Below are 15,484 nucleotides of genomic sequence, written 5' to 3' on the forward strand. Positions count from 1 at the left end.
CCTTAGATATGGTACAGATCAGCTTAGCACTGACCATTGGATACAATTATACAAACAGACCGAATACCAGTGGTTCCTGATTCTTGCACTGTATGATTGCCAGGAAGAATTGTTGTAATTATTGACTGTTGCAGCTGGAGACTGCTGTGATTAGCTAGAAGAGCTTACAATCCAAATACGGTCTTATTTTATTATTGAAGCTTACTGGTGACTTAAAGGGACTCTAACCCTATTTTGTATATTTTATTTGTTCTTATCTACTGTATATATTAAGGGATGGATGTATAAAATATTCCTGTTATAGGACTTTATATAGTTTCTGTTCACCATTCAGTAGAGTTTCCATTTCTTCTCTTCTCTTCAGTCCATTTTATCTCCTGGAGCTGGCATGTCCATATTAGTTCTCTTTCAATACAATAAAAATGGGGGCTTGGTCTAGCGGCAGGGGATGGTGCGCGATATCACTAATTCTTGACTCACAACTATCCTTTGTTCCCCACAGCACCTCTATATTTACATCATGCTGCATACATCTTAAAAACAATTCCAGAATACGCACATATCTCACACAAGACACTGCAAAAACTTTAATTCATGCACTCATCATCTCCCGCACCGACTATTGCAATTCCCTCCTCACTGTGCTCTCCCTCTTTCCTCTGTATGGCCCCTTTAAAAGCTGGAGGGCTGCACACCCTCTTTGACATCGCACCTTAATGCATTAGACAATGACACCACATGTCTGGTTGCTAAGGACAGCAGCACCTTTTCTACACCATTATCAGTTTTCTTACATTCTCCCCCCCTGCATGATTTAAACAAATTGTAATCTCATACTTGGTACTTCTATAACACAGTCATTCATTTTTAATTTGTTCCATTGTTTTATTTACTTCTTGTGTTGTGTTTGTGTAAACTCTTATGTAAAATATATTTTACATGTACAATATGACTTTATATTTTTTTACTATACCGGTTATGTTGAAATGCCTTTAAAACACCATTACTGTCTGAACGAAACAAATCTCTTCCTCCGGAAATACTACCGATTGCCCCCCCCAGAAGTTGTATTGAAGGCTTTCGTATTGAAATGCATTCCTGACCCTCATAGGGGAATAATGTTACACAATGTTATTGTTACACAATGCATTAAGAAGGAGAAAAAAAAACCATTGAGAGGGAAACCTAACAATGATATAAAAAGCTTTTATTGTGATTACCAAGAAAAATGTAAATGGAATATCCTAGACAGTAATGTTGCTTTAAAGCTTTTTCATCATTCCCCACGGACATAAGGTAACTATTATTTTTTTTTTTTAGACATTTTGTCAGTCGGAAAATAATTGCTATGTGAAAATATGTTTGTACACTTCAGTATCTCGATAAATAATCATCCGTTGCGCATTATTTCTTCATATCGTTTGAGATGCGATGTCCTTCACTACGAAAAACTAATGCGATATCCGCAGTCTGTAGGGGACGGGCCTTCAAAGAGATCCAGGTATCAACTGCGTTATATGAATGCAGGTTTCAAAGAGACGACTTGTGTGGGAATGATTTTGAGGTTGGGGCTTATTTAGGCTTTCGCGGATGTACAGAGAGTTCTCCCCAAAGCGACGGGCTGTGTTCACTCACAGCACACAAGGAAAAATAACTTGAAAGTCCTGTTTTGGAGACGATATCCCTCTTCTAAGAAGCTTGTAATGTCTTTTTTTCTTATTTTACAATTTTATTTTTTGAGACACTGGTTTAGGTAATAAGCTATTAAATAAAGATGCTCTGCCGTTCGACTGTACATACATACATATTTCCATGAATACACCAGGTAGGGACCTTAAACAAAGTCGGAGAGATGAGACATGACATTCGTGAATTTGAGTTGTTCCAAAAATCAACACATCTATTATGGTGTCCCGGGACGGATGAGGAAGAAAAAGAAGACACCCAAAGTTTACAAGTAACTGATTAAAATTGTTGGCTGATGGGACAAATAAAAGTCTGTGACTCACAACATTTAGATCATTAACCGTTTTTTTGCTGGAGCTTCGAGCAAGAATCCTTGTCACAAACAGCAATCCTTGGTCGCCCAAACTGGGGTGAATGAACGTGATAGAAGGTCCCCAATCAACTGCCAAAGATCTTCCTCTTAGTGGAGACTTTGGTAATTATCTGTTGTATAAAAACGTTGACTCAGGCGCACACTACGTCATCGATGGTGACGGTATCACTCATTTCTCCTGCGAGAGTCCTGTGTTTGAAACTTTAATTATTGTGAAGACATTCAAGATCCACTGAGCAACAAACACTTCCGTTCTGTGCAAAGAGAGAGAGAGAGAGAGTCATTATAGCTATTAGCTTGGAGGGAAACCCTAAATAAATATACATATGGATCAACAAACACTTCTGTTCTGTGCAAAGAGAGAGAGAGAGAGAGGTAGAGAGAGGAAGATATATATAATAGAGAGATAGAGATAATCAGAATTATCGAAACTTTTAGAGTAAAGGGTGCAGTATTCTTTACAATAAAAAAGTAGTTCTTTTTGATGACCAAATGAAACATTTTAGTATTTGTAGTACCATTTTTTTGTTAACCTTTTAGCCGTTCTTTCCTATGCTCCCAAATTTCGGGGAGTCTTCCTAGATATAGCAGGAAGGTAGGCTTCTATTCCTGATCCTGCCTCTCCTTCTCGTAAAGAGGGTTTGTGTGGGTTCACCCCCCTGTTGCGCAATCGTACAATTGTTTTATTACCCAGTGGGGGAGGAGCATTGAGATGACACGAATCGCGTAGTCACCCCCTCCCCCCTACTTGGACCTGCCCTGGTTTTAGCCATTGGTATTTTTACGTTTAATCATTTCATCTCTACAACAATAACATACAACTGTGTTGTAAGTGAGGGATCTGTTTATCCGGAACTGGATCGGTTATATTAAGGCGCGGGGCGAGAACAGAGGTGGTGATTATACTATTATACAGTGATATCTAGTATCACTTGTGGGCAGTATAATCTCTGACTCTGCCTCTACTAGGGAGGAAGAGAAGGAATGAATCAATATGTGGCACATGGTATCATTCTCTGGAACAGAAGAAACATCCTGCAATGAAACCCGTAGTGAAATATGTTATATTTATTTCACCAGAGATAAAGATCACTTTCACACTCCTGTATTATAATTGTTTCCCTTTCTGCCTGAGTTAACAGGTATAGGAACTTTGCACCATTAAATAAATCCTGCTTGAAGGTGTTCAATATCTATATGTCATGAGTTAAGTATGGTCAATACTTCATTATGAGGCTTGTTTTATGTACCACTGTGTAACGCACATACGGGGTGAGGTTTACCACACTCTGAGGTCCGTGTGTAAACATTTATTTACTTGTAAAACAGCACAAGACCTACAGCCCATCTGTACATTTTTCCACCTTTGACCGCACCACCAGCAGCCGTTTGTTGTCAGTAAAAAACAGATATTGCAAATATAACTGCCAGAGGCGCTAAAGTGGATGTGATTATGAATAAAACGGGTCAAGATTTAGGCAAAGCTACTAGACTTTACAATAAAGATATGGGGAGATCACCTTGCGGCTTCCGCTGGAGTTAGAAATGAGGGAGGGATTGTCAGCTCTGCGACAGTTCGTCTTTGGTTTAGTATAGGTTAATAAGAGCCTCTGTAACCCCCCCTTTCCTCTATGAACGGGACAGATAGAATATGCGCTCGGTACACTAATTGAGTACCAAGCAGCGATCCCCACATCAGCCCTGCACTTCACCGGAGAGAGGTGAGATTGGTTCCATGATAGTTACTGCCAAATATCAAGACACCGCCATAGGCCAATCTCTGCTCTCAGCAACATGATCCTTATTTTTTATGTAGCCAGGGTTATCCCAAACAATGAGTCAGATGAAATACCTTCCATTTGGGCTATATTACCTGCATCTGTAAGGAGTGTGGTTCAAGACAAAAAAAAGTCTAGCTGCAGCATTAAGTATAAATCAAAGGGGAGAGAGAATGGAGCGGGGGAGGCCAGTAAGGAGAAGGTTGCAGTAGTCAAGGCGGGTAATGATCAGTGAATGGATAAGAGTTTGGCGGCGTCATGTATATGACAAGGGATCATCCTCTCCCAAAATTTGAAAGTGATAAAAAAATAAGACTAATGGGCCAATTTATTAAACATTGAAAAGCTCAATCTCCAGCAAAAAAACAGGTCTTTATCAAACCTTTGTTATCGGCAATCAATAAATCGGGGCCAAAGTGCCCACACATTTGTGATCAGTGATAATCAGGATTATTGAGGGGGTATAGTTACTTGGAATAGGACAGCAGTCTAAAGAGTTAAGTAAACTACAGTAATCTGTAAACTACTATTGTAGTATAAAATAAACATTCAGTAACATGATAACAAATGTTTTGCTATCATGTAAAAATAAATCAAGCTGCACCTCTGGTGTTGGCTAATAATAATTTTCAGCGATGTAATATACAGGAGGGAATGGAATTGATCACATAAGTAGATATTTTACATCTGCAAACATCAGCATATTTAGAAAGCATTTAATCACTGTAGACATGCTATAAATCTGAGATGGGCAAATTGGCAGGCAATGCTGGGATTTGTAGTTCCACCTAAGCTGAGCAGGCTGAGGCTGCCAACGTCTGTTATAAATACACTTTTAGATCTGATATTGAAAGCTAATGAGAAATTATCACAATCAAATTCATTTTCACTTCTGCCGAATCCTCGTCTGTCCAAAGTAAGAAAAAAACTGCAATGCTGAAATGTGAGACATGAAAGCCAGGCTCTCTGCGGACATAAATGGAGAGCAGGAGGGAGGCTAACTACAGACACCCAAGGGGAATGAGCTGATCTCTCACAGTACACAGTATAATTCCTGGGAACACACATCATACAGCATTTTATATAACAGGGCTGCAGAGCTCTCTGAAAACCGCTTTCATTAAAAAGCAGAAATTGCAGAATTCTCTCTGTGCAAGAAATAATCAAATAGAAATGAACTTCTGACTGTGTGGAGTAAAGAGCCGAGGCTGCAGAATTCTGACTCGCTCACAAACGCTAATACAATATTCAGTGATAGTCGGCACTGTTCAGTTTGTCCTGTAGATTAATGCGGAGTTCAGACTTCCAGTGGATTTTGTGGTATGTTACACACACTGGGCCTGGTTCATTGAGGAGCGGAGATGGAAATACGTTTCTTTGTTTGAGCACAATTACTATGCGCATGGCCGGAACCTGACCATAAGCTATATAACGCAGAAACGTCCAATTCATCTTCAAGCGCAAAGTACCCTTACTACAGCCTACGATTTAAGGGGGAAAACAGAGAGGTGACTGGGCGTATGCTGGTAGTCAGTGTACAGTAAGGACGTGCCAAGCTGGAGCGCACGCAGAAGCGTCTGATTCAAGCTTTGGGCATCTTTAAGGTTCGTGATTTTCAGCCGTATCACTTGCACCAGCTACAGGTCGGGTGTAAGTGCTGATTACTAGTGATGACGGCTGTGTATACAGCTAGAACATGTGTTTGTATCAGGAACAAAGGTAAAAATGTATTTCTTGTCCAGCAAACATTAACAACATCCTAATAAATGTATTTATTGGAAAAAAAATGACTATATTATTAACAGGTGAAATTAATTGTTTGTTACTTTATATTCCATATATGTATTGAACGTATCCTGCAGTGTATTGTCTGTTAGAGCAGAGCGGACCTAGACCCGTATTCAGCACCAGACGTATCTTCCGATCCGCTCCTTGTTGAATACGGGCGTGCGTACACCCGATGTGTGCAGTTTTTTATAAAACAAAGAATAAATGCACATTATGTTCATATTGTAATTATTAATCAATCAGACCTACTATATACACCAAATATTTGCATTTTCCATGGATTTTATTTGGAGTCTTGGGGTCCGTAACGTCCGTGTGGACATTATCCATCCACTTCTGTATTCAATATTGGTTAGAAATGAAAGTCTGGTTCTGGTTAGTTAGGCAGAGATGGATGCAGGAGAAAAACAATTTGCTGGTTGTTTGCTTTTGTGTTTGTTATAGAAAAACATGAGTCATTGTGCTGTAATAAATCTGTGTTTGATAGTTCCCCGTTATTAACCAGGTTCTACATCAGATTTCATCTTTCATTCTTCTCTTGCCCAAAACCGATCAAAGCTATGTAACATCTGACTGTTTATTACAGTGCATAATAACCAGGGAGTTAACCCTATAAGTGTTTGGATAATTTTACTCCGCTGTCCATGAAGTGGTTAACTCAGATCTGCCAACTAACCCGGTGCCAAACATTGTATCCTAGTGTGAGGGAGCTCTCACACTACAAGGTAGCAAGAAGCCACCTCTACACCGTTACTGGTTACAAAGTTACATTTGCTCTTCCCATAGCGCATTCCAGCCAATCAGAATTAATTATGTAGAGAATGCAACCAATGAGAGAGCAGGTTGCCTTTTATTAGCACTGATCTTACGAGAGGAGGAGCAGAACACTGGTGGGCATGAGGTCATCACATAGGGTATGGTAATGTATCTAGTGGGCTCCATGTGCTGGTTATCAGACTGTACTGTAGATGGATGACATAGGTGTGTAGGGCAGCACAGTGGTTAGCATTGCTGCCTGTCATTGCTGGGGTCATGGGTTTGATTCCCACCATCACGACATCTATCTTTGTGGAGTTTGTATGTTCCTCTGGGTGCACCGGTTTCCTCCCACACAGTCCAAAACCATACTTGTAAGTTAGTTGACTTCCACCAAAAATGGACCCTAATTGTCACGTGTTTCGGTGGGAGGGAATTTAGACTGTGAGCTCCAATGGGGCAGGGACTGGCGTGAGTGATAGATTTGCAGCTGAGAGCTCCCAAGTTGGCTGCATCGCCCTCTGCAACAACGTAAAGTGCTTTGAGTCCTATTGTGATAAAGACACTGTATAAATAAAGAATTATTATATACTGGACAAGTGGTGCATCTGTGCCCAGTGTTCGCATTGTAGTTATAATCCTCACTTTCATTATTTACTATTTACGTGCAGTAGTAAGGTGAAGGTTCACTAAAGTGCCGTGAAAACTCATTTTCTCCCTTCAGTACATGATATGATGGCTTCCCCATTGCCTTTGTATGATGATGATAAAGTGGGCTAAATAATGACGGGGGGGGGGGGGGGGTGGGCGGTAGCGGCGGCCACTAGGGAGATCAAAGCTAAGCCAAGCACCTACCTAAATCTGGAGGGCGGTTTCCCTACTAGCAACCAATCCTTCATGCATCCTGCCCTAATTTTATCCTTCTTAAAACTATCATTTAACGGACGTTAAGTTAATAGCCCGACCATTCATGTGGGGTCCATTGGATGAGAATTTGCAGAATTCAGTACAGTATATTGTCTCTGATTCCCTACATCAGTGTCAGTGTTGCACCCTGAGGAGCCTTCACCCAACCGGCTGCTCCCAACTTTATATCTTTGCGTTGTTAAATGATGACCGAGGAGCAGACGACTCATGATCTCGTGACGCAACGCAGGAGGGCCATGCTGCATAACGGAATGGGGGGAGGAGTAGGGAGTGCAGCCCCCTTAAACGTTGGAGGGGCTCCAATCTGACCCTCGAAGAAGAAGAGTTTGCCCATCAATACCCTTCATGAACTGGGGACGTTGCTCTTTCTGTCTTATGTCCTCTAGTTGAAGATACAGGATACTACATAAGATGACTAATGAAATCAATGCAACCCCAGAACCTCAAAACTGGCCTACCCATGGGTAGGAAATGGGGAGTTAACTGACTGCCTTGTTTATGCGAAATAGAAAAGAGCTAGGACTATAATTCAGTCTGTAAATACAATGCGCTGCCTTCAGCTACAAATAAGTCGCTGTGACTGCAGGCAATCTGTTTTTAAATCCTCAAATCTTTATTTTCACTGCAAAGAATAAAGCAATTCTGTCAATGTTTCATCTGTAGCCGTTTGGGGACGAAGCGCTGAGATTATTGAGCAAAGCAGTCTGTTCCTTTAAAGCTGAAACCAACAGTCATTTACATGCTCTAACCAAGGGGTTCCCAGCTGGTTGTCACCCAATCAATTTTTATAGCGTCGAGATTCTAGTAAAGGAAATAAATTAAACGTATCACACAAAAACAGATCTGCGTAAAGTTTCAAGAGCTGCTTGTTCTCTCCCCCTGGGTGTCCTGATAAAGTGAACGGCGTACAGGCTGCCACCGCTGTGACAACTCTTGTTTACTTTCCCCTATCAAGTCATGCTGCATTACCGTGAGACTTTATGTGCTTAAAGTGCCCCTGACATCTACTCCCAGTGGAGGCAGCCATCTTGTGAACTGAAGCAACGTACAGCTCACAATATTCACTAGGAACTAATGCCGTCACTGAGGCACGCTAACAAATGTCATGTAAAATTAGAATTTGCCCTACTTTTAAGGGGGAAATTAAATAGTTTGTGCATTTATTTCATGTCTCTTTGCAGATAGTTAGAAAATAAAGCTGGCAACAAATCAGACCAAAGTATCTGGGATGGCAGCCAATCAGAGATGCTGGTGTTATTGTAGTAACCGTGGTGCTCCGTCCATGGTTATCCGTGTTTCCTGTTCCCTATGGGAGAGGAGGAGCTGATGATTGGGTACTGGCTGCTGTTAGAGCAGCCAATAGGTAAGCAGCCAGCACTGTGAACCAATCACAGTGCAGATTGCCTCTATCTGGTCACTCTAACAGAAACCTTGGGGCATTACAACATACAGACACTAGGAGGCATACATGAGCAATGCAAGTATCTAGTCTGTGACGAGAGCACAGTACCAGGCATATGTAATAAAGGTTATGTCTGCTTGGGACCCCTTTTTTTCGGCGGCAATTTCCCTCTGGTTCTTAAATGTCATTGTGTGGCGCTTCTTTAATGATGTATTGTTAAAGTGGATTCACTGGTGTACAAATGCCGTGAAAGAGCCTCAACCACCCTGGGTTACATGTTTTATCGCTAACTGCCTGTGGCATTCTCCAGCTCCTAGTTATATTGTCTTAAGAGAGATATAGCCAATTTGGTAAAAGTTTTGTTATTATTTAAGATATTTGCCTGTGTGTGAAAATATGCACCCATGTCTACAGTATTGGGGTGGAAAATGGGACTGGAATGCATCCTGGTAACTGCTGAGTTGTTGCTGGTTAACTCCTGCCCGCGTGCCGCGGGTAGATACCCTGTAGGTGCCTCAGTATTGTGACATATCTTAGCGAGTGTAGCCTGAATTTTTGCAACATTGCACACGGCAATAACCACACTGAACGTTCTTAATCTCCGGATGTGGTTCGTACCTTGCATTTGCAGGTTGTACACGGAGATCCTGGCATCGTCCATACGGAGCCGGCAAGCCGCGTGATTCCGTGAGTGTCCTGACAGGTTTTTCTGATGTCGTAAGGGATGTTGTCTGCTAAACAGGGGTCGTCCACGCAGTGCGGGCAGCAGTCTCCCTCCGAGATTGCTGTGTACTCGCAGCTTAGAGACGGACAGTCCAGGGGCCAGCAGTCCACCTCCCCGGCCTGTACAGATACAAATGTGAATCACGTTAAACGTTTTCTGATCTCGATAAAACAGCCAACTTAAGTAGACGAGTGTCACTAGATATATGAGCGGACCAGCATTTGTTGAGGGGGAACCTTTCTCTTACGCACATAAGACTTCCTGTTAAGAACAAGAGGAGTTTTGATGAATGGCTTAAACATACTTGACAACTCTCTCGAAATGTCCGGGAGACTCCCGTATTCCGGGTGGGTCTCCCGGACTCCTGGGAGCGTATGGCAGCCTCCCGCATCTGCCCACTTCCTAGTGATGTGGGCAGATTTATATCCAAAATGCCGCGATTACCTGAGTATCGCGCCAATTGGCCCCCCGCAGTAAAATGACGCGTTCGAGTCATTATGTTACAGGGGCAGTGCCAAAAAGATGTGATTTTCTGAGGATGGGGGACATCCCCCATCCCCCAATTCTGTACAGTATGCATTAAGAACAGTTTTATTAGTGATTACAGTATTAAGAGTTGTTCATTTATTTTATAGAATATTATTATTTTTTGCATGCGTTCTGACGGGACTTTATATCACACATATGCATGTAGGTATCCTGCACTATGTTCTGTCTGTCTACATTCAACAAGTAACATTTAACCAGAGCGTTCTTATACCCAGGTTCAAATTGAGATATATCCTGAGATCCGCTTGTATTTGAATATGGGTGTATGTGCGTACAAGTTATGTGTGTATATTAGAACACAAGTTGTGGTCAATTTATGTCCGAAGATGAATGAGGCCCTAAAAGTATATCTGTCGCCTAGAGACAGAGATGAACCAATATTGAAGATATCAATTCATCAGGAGCTGGTGACTGCCATCAGCTACAAAGTGATGTCGCGCTCCACCAGGTGGCTGCTTGCACAAACCTATTGTTGACATGAACGCGTATCGGTACGGTTAAACCACGACCTAACAGCATAAAGTCCTTCTAATGGTGTCTTACCAGACAGCGGCACTGCTGGCAGCGGTAGATCCATTTGTCTCCGCTGTGGTAGAGCTTACGGCCGTTTCGATCCAGGCACTGGCTGGTCACTCTGGTGTCGCACTCGGGGCAGCAGAAGAGATCGACGCTCGGGTTTTGGCAGTCACAGGCTGTCCTCCGACAAAATATTTTCCCATCCTGTGGAAGCAAAAGAAACGATGCTGAAATCAGAGAGCAAAAAGTTCAGTATTACGTTACGGAAGGCGATTATTAATCCCTTCCCGCAATAGGAGAACTGGCTCGGTGGTTATGTGCGCTCACTGTATAACAATGACACAGAGACGTATGCTGAAGACCCTACATTTTTCGGACCTTACACAAGACATACTTAAATCCTACTTCAGGCACTAAAGTTTGATTGTAAGTTTCAATACGAACTCCACCCAAAATATAGCATTTAGTTTTGGGTTGAATTCAGCAAGTTCTAGTGTAATATAGAGTTTCTAACACTCAGTATCTGAAGTTCATGGTCAAGGAGCATCTATGCCCAACTGCTGAAGCCTCTGGGGGACCGGCAGGATTTTGATAACACCACAGCACGGATAAGTATATTTTAGCATAGGTCAGTGAGCCCCTTTCTAAGCTACATTCTTGTGTCTAACAAAGTATTCTCTATATAAAGGGAAAATAATTACATAACAGAGGCTGTGATGATGTAGCGATTTTCTAAAGTTGAGCAATGGTCAAATTCCAATTGAAATTATTCCCCCCGATCCCCAGTCTGCCAATGGCCCATGTTTAAAAAAGAAATACATTTAGATTCTTCATATTTATCTTTATTTCCATTTAGCGATATAATCTTGAAACTTTCTTAAGATAATTACACAAGAAAATCTCAGTTACGTCCCCCGATCAGGTGGGTATTACGATAATTAATGGTCTCAAGCAGGAGATTCTCCTCCGCAGGCAGGCTTTTTTCAAAACTCCTCGTGAGGTTGTCAAGGCCCCTCCCCCATCAGCTTCCCATTATGAAGAGTTCATGACATTGTCAACCCCCGCTAACAGTTTAAAAAGAGCCAGTCTTAGCGGAAAACCCTTTTTGCAGGACCATTATAGGTATTGCGGGACCCAATCAGAGAGAGAGCGTGTGAGTGAAGATATTTTGTTTGCATAATCATTTAGTTTTGGGGGGAATTATTCTTGATAATCACTGAAAGATAAATCAAATGTATACGATCAGTAATCGCCAAAATGATTATGGCACATAATGGGTGTGGAAATAGCTGTTAAGATGGAGATGTCACTGGATAACGAATCATTTGGGGGTTATAAAGTCCTGCACCCTTATTATTCCAGGTGTTGTGAAACTACAAGTCCCAGCCTACTCTTCCATCTATCACCTGGCAAAGCATGCTGGGGCTTGTAGTTTCACAACGCCTGTAGGGCCTCAGGTTGCCCAATATGTCATACTAGACCATTCCTGTAACAAACAGATTACAAACCTAGATAACTATATTCTGACTGCCTATTCCGGACCCTCATAAATGAATACAAAGAAGCTTTTCCTTCTTAGAATGCCAATTTTAGGAGACTGCCGGAACAGAAGACTTTTATGATTTACGATTCACAGATCTCTTCCTCCCTGTGAGCACGGTATTTTTAACAAAACTCTGATAATCCGCTCACAATTCAATCAATGATATTATTCTCAGTCAACACTTTGAAAGTTTCCCCTAGCTGAAATTCCTCTCCATCGGAGGGGGGGTGTGGGGGTTCGGGAAGTGTACGTGCAGTAAGCTGCGGGGCAAATAGAAAGTGAACCAATTTCACATCTCATCAATTATGTGAATGAAATCTTTAAGTAGCTGCCTGCTTCTCAGACCTGTCACAGTCATACTTAGCCTCATACTGTCTCCGGAATAAGACTGTAGAAAATAATTTTCTGTAAAGTCGCCCTGCGCAGGTGGCCGTATCAATTTATAAAGGAACACTTCATTAAAATGTTAGAGACGGCTGTCACAGGGCGGCAGAACAGCAAAAGTCTGCTTCAATATTTCTTTCCATGCCCCAGTTTCCAAGATGAAGGATGTTTGTATCACACAAATCCATTTTGCCTGTTATTTAGCCTCACATTTTACTTGGATTACACAAGTTTAATGGTTCCATTGTATTATATCACATTGTAGCTTTCTAGCTGTGGAGGAACTACATTTCCCAGCATGCACAGCTAGCCTGTGGCAGGTAGTTCTAAACTTTACATTCCATATTCATCAACAAGTGATAATATCCTATATCCAAGAGCTGGTATGAGCCAACTTTAACTGTCCCTCAATTTGGGTACACACCTATGTAATCTTACATCAGTCGCAATTTCTGTAACGTCTTCACCAACGACTGAAAGTCCCGATGATCAGGCAGATTCATGTGTACACACCTACACGATTTACCGTCAGATCTGTGATCTTCATCTGTCATAACCATCTGCTGAAAAGATGGTGACTCTGTAGACTGTACAGATATCTGCCTACGCTGCTGGTGGTGAGTGCGTGCACACTGCCACATTTGCCCGACATTGTTCCATCACCTTCTCACAGTGCCGCAGTTTCAACATTTGGAATGTTGGGGGCTATGTTGCAGTTTTGTTTTTTTTTTCAATACAAAGTTTCAGGTGTTACAATATAACATTACAGCCGATAATGTTTCTAGAGATCTACAGAACGCTGCACTGTCCAAGGCTATAACTGTAGTTCTAGCGGATTATGCTCCTGTCAGTAGCCCAGCCGCATAGACCTGGGAAATACAGACCTTACATCCAAGCAGACCGCTCAGTCTGGCTGCACTGTAATTTTTTTGAGGAAAAAAATAAATCCAATTTGGCTGCATTTTAAAGGAATATCGTTCATGCACCCACGTTAGGTGGATAAATATGTAATCATCTTCTTTATAGTTAAATATTGCAGAAGATTGTCATCATTTTATGATGTTAATAAAAGAACTTGGAAAAGAGGAAGTCACTTCTATAATTACAGTGATTGTTCACCCGCCACTGACACCGTCTCAACTTATTGACAGATAGAATTCTATATTTTACGGAAAAACACCAAAAAAAATTAATCAGAAAATAAATAAATTTTGACCCCGTGCCTTCTGACCACCCTACACGACTCCATTTCTAAAGGGAGTCTGTTCCTGTCCATAGCACCTTACTGGCATCTCTTTCTAAGGTACTCCAATAAGAAGCCTCCGTAATTATACCAGTCCTACTCTTCAGAGGACAGGTATAAAAGAAAGGGTGGGCATAACTTGATGACCTCCATCATTACGCCATCCTGAACCTGCCCGTTCAGTGTTCACCAAGGTGGGTGGGGCTTTGATGATGAGATTGGCATCCTCATGGTGAGTCCCCGCCCACGTTACAGGCAGGTAAGCCGTTTTCCGGGAGAACTGATCCAGCAGTCTCCCGGACATTCTAGAAGTGTAGACCACTATGAAAAAATAAATGTCTGCCCCCACTGAATGAAGGTTAATGGGACAATGCAATAATTCTCCTAGGATGAAGAGAGCCTTGTAAATCAGCTTTCATTAATGTTATCTTGCAGCAGTTCCAGATTAAGGGGCACCTATAGCAACCAATCAAATTCTACCTTTCATGTATCTAATACATCCTAGAAAATGAGATCTAGAATCTGATTGGATGCTATGGGCAACACAGCCACTTTTCCTTTTTAGAAGGTTTTTTATAAATCTACCCCATAAGTTGGTATTTCAGCTCCCTTGATGATGCTTGCAGAATATCTGCATTATATTCTATATATTGTATTGTAGACACATCCTGTGAAGTGTCCCTCACGCAGATTGTCCTCCCGATGTGCGCGGCATATGGCGCCGTCTTCCTGCAGATGGCCGGGTTGGGCGAGGTCACAGTTAAAGCAATATTCCCCACAGTCATTACCCGTCCCATCCTCAATTAGTATCTCCAATATTCACAGCTATAATGATTGCGGAGGTGATACTCGTCTGCCGGCACGACAGGTGCAAAGTCCTCTTTTCATGGGCTAATAACCAGCACAATAATAACACTCTACACTTTGTTCTCGAAAAGCCACAGAAAGGCTGTTGCAAAGCTGCTAGACGCCAGGCTTACACGGGAATAAAACATCATTACATTCAATGACTGCATTGTACTTGGGTGGTAACAAGTGATTGGGGCTTCGCTTTGTCACTGTCCTGTTATGTCTGAGTTACGTGGGACATAAAAAGCTGTTTTATAATTTATAAATGAAGCGAAATTACTAGCTGAGCATTGAATAGTCACAGCAATAAATTGTAAGGGTGATTACAAATTAGTAGCTCATTGATTCCCAACTGCTAAACACTCAATCAGTATTAACCCTGCTGCTTCCTCTGAACGCTGGCAGTTCGGGCCCCTTCTCCCTGTGAAATCATAAAGCGGATCGTTGCTATGGGTGTATGGTGTCATAGGTCAAAGGCTAATCCCACCCTCACAAAAAGTTAATTTCACGTCATCGAGATAATTTCTCAGTGATGTTTTATAGACACGTTTACTGTCCATTGTCTGTTTTAAAAGTGGATATGTTTTGTTGAGATATTTTGCATACAACAAGAGAACTCCCTTGTCTGAGATGTGTTTTGATCAAAAGTTATTGTTTGGTAAAGCCATGGTAGCCTTGCATGATTCTCCATGATGTGACCACTGTTTCTTTAGTCCCTGGGGTCAGGGAACTTTTTTAAATTTTACCCCCAAATATATTTAGATACGCCGACGTTACCCCCTTGATTTGAAAGGAAGGAAATCATATATTATTAATTATTGGAATTCAAAATGTTTTTTGAATCTATTCAAAATTTCTTTGAAAGCTTCAACTTCAAAACGTCAGGTTTTGGAGAAATGATGTTGCTTCATTTTTGATACGAGAGCATCAACATTGGGGCATCCTGTTTACTGTCACCCCACAGGA

The 15,484-nt window shown here is 41.7% G+C and overlaps 1 protein-coding gene and 1 long non-coding RNA gene across 7 annotated transcripts in view; one reads left to right on the top strand and one right to left on the bottom strand.

Annotated features, from left to right (window-relative positions):
- LOC142104006 (uncharacterized) overlaps nucleotides 1–15,484 on the top strand; it is a 246,263-nt gene that overhangs the window by 145,277 nt on the left and 85,502 nt on the right. Inside the window, exon 1 of one of the 3 annotated variants that reach the window (XR_012679488.1) lies at nucleotides 5,329–5,441. The exons of the other annotated variants lie outside the window; for them this stretch is intronic. This is a non-coding gene — a long non-coding RNA (uncharacterized LOC142104006). Of the gene's footprint in view, nucleotides 1–5,328; nucleotides 5,442–15,484 lie in introns of those variants that run through there. 3 annotated transcript variants of the gene reach the window in all.
- NELL1 (neural EGFL like 1) overlaps nucleotides 1,191–15,484 on the bottom strand; it is a 474,045-nt gene continuing 459,751 nt past the window's right edge. For all 4 annotated transcript variants that reach the window (XM_075188423.1, XM_075188424.1, XM_075188425.1 and 1 more), the window contains 3 exons: nucleotides 10,527–10,703; nucleotides 9,329–9,553; nucleotides 1,191–2,313 (listed from right to left, as the gene is read on the bottom strand). In XM_075188423.1, the coding sequence (XP_075044524.1) occupies nucleotides 2,263–2,313; nucleotides 9,329–9,553; nucleotides 10,527–10,703 (453 nt within the window). In that variant the 3' untranslated portion in view covers nucleotides 1,191–2,262. The remainder of the gene's footprint in view (nucleotides 2,314–9,328; nucleotides 9,554–10,526; nucleotides 10,704–15,484) is intronic.

The sequence above is a fragment of the Mixophyes fleayi genome, chromosome 10, assembly GCF_038048845.1.
Source record: "Mixophyes fleayi isolate aMixFle1 chromosome 10, aMixFle1.hap1, whole genome shotgun sequence".
In the NCBI taxonomy this organism is placed as follows: Eukaryota; Metazoa; Chordata; class Amphibia; order Anura; family Limnodynastidae; genus Mixophyes; species Mixophyes fleayi.